This window comes from Fundulus heteroclitus, chromosome 10 (genome assembly GCF_011125445.2).
Source record: "Fundulus heteroclitus isolate FHET01 chromosome 10, MU-UCD_Fhet_4.1, whole genome shotgun sequence".
NCBI lineage: Eukaryota > Metazoa > Chordata > Actinopteri > Cyprinodontiformes > Fundulidae > Fundulus > Fundulus heteroclitus.
The window spans coordinates 18,522,441-18,531,512 of record NC_046370.1 but is presented as its reverse complement, the minus strand read 5'-3'; the positions used below and the strand labels follow the sequence as shown (position 1 = coordinate 18,531,512).

At 37.8% G+C, this 9,072-nt stretch overlaps 1 protein-coding gene across 1 annotated transcript; it reads right to left on the bottom strand.

Moving 5' to 3' along the window:
* Window positions 1-339: 339 nt before the first annotated feature.
* pnpo (pyridoxamine 5'-phosphate oxidase) lies at window positions 340-4,985 on the bottom strand. Its single transcript, XM_012876972.3, has 7 exons — window positions 4,761-4,985; window positions 3,986-4,110; window positions 3,798-3,897; window positions 2,703-2,756; window positions 2,485-2,613; window positions 2,331-2,401; window positions 340-1,036 (listed from the first exon to the last, which is right to left on the bottom strand). The coding sequence occupies exons 1-7, from the start codon at window positions 4,947-4,949 to the stop codon at window positions 874-876; spliced, it is 831 nt and encodes a 276-aa protein (XP_012732426.1). The 5' UTR covers window positions 4,950-4,985; the 3' UTR covers window positions 340-873.
* Window positions 4,986-9,072: the final 4,087 nt, after the last annotated feature.

Here is a 9,072-nt window from a genome sequence, read left to right as displayed (position 1 = left end):
AGCATGTTCTCCTATGCGTTCCAGCCACTCGCTCTGGTGGTTCCTCAGTCCACATCGCCTCTTCTCATCAGCTCCAGCCTTCTTCACTGGTCTGGCCTGTCACTACCTGCATCTGGTCAAGTCTGGTCCAGCTTCCCTGCCTCATCATCCACTACTCATCATTTCAATAAACCTTTTAATAACGAAGCTCTGTGTCTGGCTGAATATCTGCTTCACCAGCACAAACTCATTACATGAGTAAAACTTATACATCACTATAAATAGATCATTCCAACGGGGAAACATGGTGGCAGCAGTGTTCTGCTTGTCTCTAGCCGGAGCTGAATACATATGCATAGCACATTTCTCACATTTTTTTTTATTTGCAAAGTAATTCTTCGCTTCACAATTATGCACCACTTTGGGTTGATCCATCACGTAAAAGTCCAGTAAATTACACAGATTTATTTAATTTTTTTTTTAGATTTAATGAGAGAAAATGTGAACGTCGTTGAAGGGTGTGAATACTTCTGCAAAAATACCTGCACTTGGAAAAAAAAACTGTGCTTTTTTTTTTTTTTTTAAAAGATATTAAGACACTGCTTGTACTCTGAATAACAACCAACTCTGGCTCATTATGTGATGGAGACGGTTTGTTTCTCGGGGAGACAAACGCTCGTCGTTTCTTTTTATGAAACCCAAAGAAAACGTGACGTTGCACCGTACAGTCAGGTTGCATCAGCCTACAGCGTTTGGATGGTTCATGTCAAAGACTCCACAGGCACATTCGACACAGATTTAACGAACATCAAATGGTTTTCCAGCAGCACTCTTACACGTTGGTTACTTTTAAAGTTCATGATGTTCTGGATGAAACACCCGTGGAGGTATTTCTCACGGAGAAAGTCGCCGGTACACCCAGCCTCCCTCAGCTTCGTGCTGGAACTCCCCCGGCTCCTCTCCCTCCTTCACCTTGGTGAAAACGATGCGGTCGTGGAGTCTGTTGGTCTGACCCTGCCAGAACTCAATCAAGTAAGGCTTGACCATGTAGCCACCCCTGAAAGATCACAGGATTGTTGGAAAGTGTTGACTTGGAACAGTTCAAACGGGAATATCTGCAAAGTTACTTTTAATGAAGAGCGCCTTGCAAACGGATTCAAACTCCTGGAACCGTTCCCCGTTTTGTCACATTGCAGCCACAAACTTCAGGTGTATCTTATTTCATTTGATAGACCACATAAAACAAGGCGTAATGGTAACGTGAAAGGAAATATAGTAGAAGTAAAAATCTGTAAAGTCTGACAATCTTATTCAAACTCAGACGGGATGTAGAGCATCTGTAAACATCAGCTTTCAAGTCTTCCCAACGCTTATCAATTGGACTTGTGTCCAGATTTTGACTGGGCCTTTCTAAAAAAAAAAAAAAAAAAAAAAAAAAAAAGACTATACATGCATTTAAACACTTTTATTGAGTTTTATTTCATTCAGTATCACGTTTTTTGCCGCATCAGCTGCCTTTCTTCCGGGAGTTTGCTCCATACATGCTACCATCAACTCTGATGCTTCTTTCATCATGTCTGTTCACTAATGTACTACAAGATTTCAATGCTTATAAGATTCATCATCTCATTTTTGATGTTTTACCAGTTCTGTTTTAGTGTTATTTTCATCATCATCCCTCTTAAAGTGAGACGGTGGATCTCAGCAACATTATCCTGCAGAAATAAATTAAAATAGAAAGCAACCTCTGAGCTCTTTGCAGAATAGCTGCCTTTATAAAGAGATTTAATACCTACTAATTAGCTTAATTGTAAATGCAACTGGTTGCATGGGATTTCATTTTGGGGAAATCAGATTAATTACTTTATATTTTATTTGTAAAAAGATTTTAAAGCCATGCATAATTTTTCTTCCACTTTACAATTACGTCCTCACTTATGTCTAGCACATAAAATCCCAATGAAATACATAAGTTTGTGGTTGTAATGTTACAAAATGTGACAAAGTTTGATCAGTATGAATACTTTCCAGGAGAAAAGCAACCTGGAAAACTGGAAAAAGTGGAATAAACAAATGGTTTTCAGTCTGTTTATTTAAGTTGTGAACGAATGTGTTGCAGTGAGTAGTTGTTTTTTTTTAATCAAGCAGAAGATAAAGGAATTAGAAGGTAATCTTCATTTACGCATAAAAGCACATGTCTCCAACCTTCACCTGAGTTTCATCAGAACCAATTTAAGAGCATCAAAGCAAATGCTCTTGGTTGATGCATTTACAGACTGGAAATGGTGGGAATTTAAACTTTGTTTTGAGTTACAATATTTGGAAAAGAAGAAAGATAGAGATATTCTCACCAGTAGTCGGGCATTGGCACCTCGGTGTCCTTGTACTTCTCCTCCAGTTCAGCATTTTTCTGCCTTAGATACTGAAAGAAATATTCAAGTTCAGCCTGGAAATATTTTAAATACATGCATGACCTAAAACACGGTGCAGTTTTCCATCCCTTACATCTCTGTTAGGAACCGGAGTACTCTGTCGGCTCACAACAGCCCCGATCTGACTGCTCTTCGGCCGAGAATGGAAATATTCGCAGGAGCTCTGGTAAGGGATCCTCTCCACCGAGCCCTCAATACGGATCTACAAATTAAAATTTTAGTAAATTAACCATCAATACAAGGAAAGCTGTGAAACAGAATGGATGAGGCTTAATTTAGAGTAAGTTTTACCTGTCTGTTAAGTGGTTCCCAGTAGAAAACCAGGCATGCGTATGGATTACTCTCCTGCAAACAACAATAAAAGAAATCAGAACAAGATAATCAACATTAAATGAGGTAGAAAAACACAAGAAAAAACTGTTATTATTTGTTCAAATCATCAAATTTGTTACAATTTTACACCACGTGAATTCAGAAAATTTGTAAGGGGATTCAAATCACTGAATATGTGAATTTGAAAAATTTAATTCATAATGTCAGCTGTTAAAGTAAAGTTCAATGATGTGCAGCAGTTTTCAGATTGGGACACAGTTAAAAAAAAAAAAAAAAACGCTAAAATATTAAACATAAACTTCCAGAGCCTCTTCAGACTAATTCAGATAGTTTGCTTTGCCTTGTTATTTAATGAAAACACAAAACCATATTTTGTGTTTTTGAAACATAATTAAAAGAAGGACGAAGCCAAATAATTGCCTTTTTAGACAGCTGTAGCTGATTGACTCAGCCAACTCATAGCAAATAAAATCAAGGACATGCACATTGTTCTGAAATATTAAGAATGAGACGCATCAACAAAAAAGTGAAACTTAAATGACAAAGAAGAAGAACAGATATTGGCCTCTTTTTCCTGTGGTCTGTCTGTGACGTGATTTGCTCTGGACATCATCCTGAGCTCTGATCATATGGCTTAAATATCCCCGGCTGACCCAGAAGAAGTAGGCAAAGTGCAGTTAAAATATTAAGTCATTAAATTTTAAGGAATTTAAACCAAAGTCTGACTTTTATAATGCAGAAAAACAACAACTTTTTTTTTTCTTTTTGTCTGCATATGATCGACTGGTACTGGAATATGTCACAAGCCAAATTAATAACGACCTGAATCAAAACTGAGAGAAAACATGCTACTGTTAGTTTAGCACTATAGCAAACTGCTCAGCAAGAAAACATTGTCAGAAGTAGCCAGACTTGAGTTTACTGAAGACTGATCTGGACAAATATGACTATTAACCACACTGGGATAAATAAGTACATGCAATTCTGGGTCGAGTTCCATTGAATTTGATCTTTACAAGAATTAAAAATGTTTCATAAGATGCAGATACATACCAACTCGACACCCTTTCTGCTCTCGTAGTTGGTGAAGAAACGGAAACCTTCGTGGCTGTAGCCTTTCAGGAGGACCATACGAGCAGACGGACGTCCGTCCCTGATCAGACAGAGGAGATGGGTCGCCATGACAGACACTAGAACTCTTTAGTGTTTTAAACCTGCTGCGAGACATTAGGGTTACCTACTTGGTGGCTGTGGCGATGCACATGGCGTTGGCCTCTCCAATTTCAGGGCACTTGGTCGCTGCATCGAACCAGTTTCCAAACTCCTTGATGGGATCCAAAGACACAAGCTGACTCTCCTCAAAGCACTGCAAAAAAACCATAAAACAAAACAAACAAAAAAACAATTCACACTAGCTCAACAAAGAAGGTAGTTTTGAATTTTTTTTTTCTTTATAAAGCGCTTTGATTCGATTTATAGTTGGGTATTTTTTTCAACTCCTCATTCACAATTTTGCTCCATGTGCTGAAATACACGTTTGCTTTGAAGTAATACACACAGTTGTACTTTTGAAATCGTTGTGTGTGAAGCGCTTGAACCTCTCCCCACCAGTTAGGTGGATGGACAGCCATCACACAGGTACTAATGAGTGACTAATAAAATGGGAGTGTTGAAAAAGGTATCAGAGATAGACACACAGAGAACACATTTACTGTAACAACACAAAGGTTTAGCTCATGTATGCATTGCGTGTGCAGTAAAGCATGCATGTTTAAGATGGTTAAATAATTTAACTGGCAGTCTGGATTTTCATGGAACAGCACATGGCTTTGGGTATACGTCAAGGTCTACACAGGAATAGAGTAGAATATCCCCCACAGACTGTGATCAGTTTTCGCAGTGCAAATTAAACACGGTGCAAAAACAGTTTTTTGATGACCTTGCACCTTCAGACTAGGACTGCTGTTTTAATTGCTCAACCCAATGCACCACATTACCACGTCCAATGCCACTCACCTCCTCATCTCCTTTGTATTTCTTCCTCATGTTACTCAGATCCATGTCGCTGCGGTCACTTGTCGTTTTACTGCAGAAACGTAGAGCTAAAACGCTCCGTCCGCCCACAGTCAGGTCAATACGAGAGCAGGGATTTCTACCAAACAGGGTGAAATGTCTCAATAAACTCGTACTGAGTATGCGCCTCATGCTTGTCAAAATGACTCTGACGTAACCTCCCTTTACGTAAAGGATTATGAAAACGTACGGCTTTTTGTGTCCACTTCGACAAGAGTTTTTTATTTATTTTTTTTATTTTTTTGTGAAATTGGGTGGAAATAGAAAAAGTATATCTTCACTCTTAGTTCAGGTAGAACATAAATAATATCTGGTTTAAATGCATGGAAATCATGAATACGCGGAAGAAAAAAAACAAGCATACGTCATTACGTTGTGAGGCGTTCAAATAATGTGGAATAGACCCTTTTCACATGACGTCACTCAACTTCCGTTTTGAAGCGGAGCAGGGTATCTTTACTTCCGGCTACATGCTTTTACATAGAAAATTCGGGAGGTGAAGAGGTGTTTCACTGATAATCAGCGCGATTTCATAAGGTAAGACTGAGACCACAATGTGTCGCATTGACTATCTTTATTTTCCTTTGTATTTGTAGGGATCATTGCTGTTATATAGATGCTTTGATCGGGACAGTAACATGTAGATCAAAGCTAACATGCAGCAGCTTGCTAGCTTACCTTACCAAACTTTTACCTATCAGTAATCAGCGTGATTTCATCAGGTAAGACTAAAAGCACAATATTAAACGTGTTTTATTGACTATCTTTATTTTCCTTAGTATTTATAGCGATCATTGCTGTTATATAGATGCTTTGATTGGGACAGTAACATGAAGATCAAAGCTGACATGCAGCATTAATATGATGTAGATGTTATAAAATGATTACTGTAGCTTTGCCATTATAAAAATAAATCTTGTTCACTGAGTGAAAAAAGAGACATTTATCTGCTACATTGTTCCCCTTACTTGATTATGGTGAGGTGTTATATATAATTGCAGTCACTGAATTAAAAAGATCTTATTCCATTTGAATTTTTTTGTTCATTCCTAAAAAAAAAAATTACCGTGGGTCTATTGGACAGTACTTCTGTTTCTGAATTTTCTGTGTATTATAATGAATTTTCTTCATAATATTATTTGCACTTATATTAATGCACTTTTTTTTTAGTTTTTGTGCAAAATACTGTATATTTTAAGTAGAAGCCTGAAATTGTTTTATTATACTGTATTAGTAATGACATGTGCTGCTGACCTCTTAGTCAGATCAACCTTTAAAAAAGAGATCTTAATCTCAATGGGAGTTTATCTGGTTAAATAAAGGTTTTAAAAAGTATTATAATTAATCTATTTTTTCTCCCCTTGTGTCCATCTCTCAGCAGCATCATATCCACCAAGCATGGCACAATCACAGATAAACTGGTACTGCAGTGTCCCAGTGTTCGAACAACAAAAAAAAAAACTTTCCATATCTCAGTTTTCACAACTTCCCGGCTGATGCTGAGACTCGAGCCCGTTGGGTGACGGCAATAAGAGACGAGGGGCCAAATTTTAAAATCCTTCGCAGCAGCACTTACGCCTGCAGTCAGCACTTCTCTTCCGAGGAGACCTATGTTTCTGCAAGTGGTCTTTAACAAATTAAACTCCATCTTTCTTTCTTAAAGATAATTGAGTTATAAGTTTATTTAGCTATTCCCAAGATAATTTCAGTGGCTCACTATGTAATTTTTTTATTAGAGCTGTCAAAATCAATTTATTAATGAAAGGAAATTAATCTGAGAAATTAATTAATTTCTGCACATACAAATGTTTTTAAAAAATACTCACCTGTACACTGTGATCGCACTCTGTCTCTTTCTCCTGCATTGTTTACATTTCAATTGTTTACTGTTAAATCACTGCTGCACTTTATCCTGTAATTTACTGTAATTCTCAAGCTGTATGCAAACGGAATTTCGTTCTGTACGCACTCTGTGCATACATAATGACAAATAAAGTTGTCTAAGTCTAATTTGTCAATGGATGAACCCAGAACCACACACACGGGACTTAAAATGAAAGTCTTTATTGAAGGTTTGATGGGATGGAGGGTGATGTAAGCAGCGAGGTAGAACTGCACGGGAACAGGGTGATGGTGTTGGCAGGAGCTGACGGCCCGGAGAGAGACTTCTTGGAACCAGGAACAGGCAGCAGGGTCCACACCTCGGCAGAGAATTGACAGTTCAGAACCCACCAGAGCTCGGCAGCAGGCTCTTCTGTAAGGCAGAGGGGAACCGGAGCAAGGCAGCAGGATAAACAGGACAGGTAAAAGGTAAAATGGACAGAGCTGCTATGAAGTATCTATGTAATAAATAACTAAAATATATGAAGTGTGATGTCTGAAGTTTTTTAAAATCCATGTTTTTTTGGTCAGTTCCTGAAAAATAACAGTATAGGACACAAGGGGTTTGCCCCGACAGCAGCATAATCCATAAATACTATAATTAACTGATTATTAGTGTGCATGCAGTGTGCAAGCAACATTGACAGCGTCTTTCTCAGTCTATGATGTCCTAAACTATCACAGTTTTAACAGGAATGGGCAGAATTATTTTATTAATTGGGGCTCCAAATCTACTGACGAGACTGAGAAACACACTGAACCCACAGAGGAATTTTGAGGGATACTGCAAAGTCTGCAACTTTAGTAAAATACTACACAAAAAAAAAAAAAAAAAAACGGGAGGGAATGAGGCTCCTCATTTTTATTCATAGAGCTGTGACCAAGTGGCCAACAGCATTGACACTGTTCCAAAACAAAGTATGAAAAGGCTCAACATTATACATCAACTATATCCCTGGTGTGACTCATTGGCTAAAAGCTGTGAAACAGATAAGCTGATATAGCAATAAAGCTAGCGTAGCAATAAAATGGAGAAATAGAAAACTAATAAATGACAAAAGTCCTGTTGATAGCATAGCTACCATTATCCTAGCATCTATGCTAACAACAGAGCTAAGAAGACAAAGCTCTTACCTTCATAATCGAAAAGGTATTGTTCCACAAAGAACTTGTAATCTTTGTCAAGTCTGGAGGCTGGTGTGGCCGAAAGCTTTTGTACCAGTTTGTGCACGTCTCCCAAACGAAATTTGGGTAGATTGGTGAGGGACTGTGTGAATTCCCTATGTAAAAACACTGCTCGCGGAGAAAGCGGAAGTAAAGATACCCTGCTTCACCGCAGAACGGAAGTTGCATGACGTCACTGTGAAAAGGGTCTATTTCTCGACTGGCGCAGCCAGCGTTGCGTTTGGCAGACTCTTTTTCGCAAGTTTATTGAGGGAAACCAAAAACAAACAGACATGACACACAGCAAGACTGACATAAAAAAAATAGAAACGAAAAAAGAGGTATAGAAAAACATATTATGGGTTGAGTTTACTGTACATACAATATGGTTTATTTGAAGAAAAAAAAAAATATATATAGAATCAAAGGGAAAAATAGTGGTTTAAAAGATTTCAGGGGTTGTACAAGACTTTTTTTTAAATTGGTGCCATACAGCATACACTGTGTAATTTTTTTTTTTAATGTAAGATCAATGCTAGCACATTTGGTTTATGATTGGTGAAAAACATGTGTCATAGCACCGTCATAATCGGTGCAACCAAACAACCTCTTTGTCAACTCAGAATCAAATTTGGACCAAGGTGGCAGAAATAAAACAATAATAAATTAGCCCATAGTTGGTTTGTGCATGAACAATGTCATATTAGGCAAGGCAAGGCAAATTTATTTATATAGCACAATTCAGTGTGCAAAGTGCAAAGTGCTTTACATGGTTAAAATATATAAATAAAAGCAAGTAGGGATAGAATGTAGAAACAAAAAAGAACATTAAAAACAGCAAAACAGTTTAACTAGAACATTTAAAGGCAATTTCAAACAAATGTGTTTTCAAACTCGATTTAAAGGAACTCAGGCTTTCTGCACTTTTACAGTTTTCTGGAAGTTTGTTCCAGATAAGTGGAGCATAGGAACTGAATGCTGCTTCTCCGTGTTTAGTTGTGGTTCTAGGTATGCAGAGTAGGCTGGAGCCAGAAAACCTGAGTGGTCTGGATGGTTGATACACTGATAACAAGTCTGTGATGTATTTACGTGCTAAGCCATTTAGGGATTTATAGACTAACAGAAGTATTTTAAAGTCTATTCTCTGAGATACAGGGAGCCAGTGTAAGGACTTTAGAACTGGGGTGATGTTCTCTACTTTCTTCTTAAT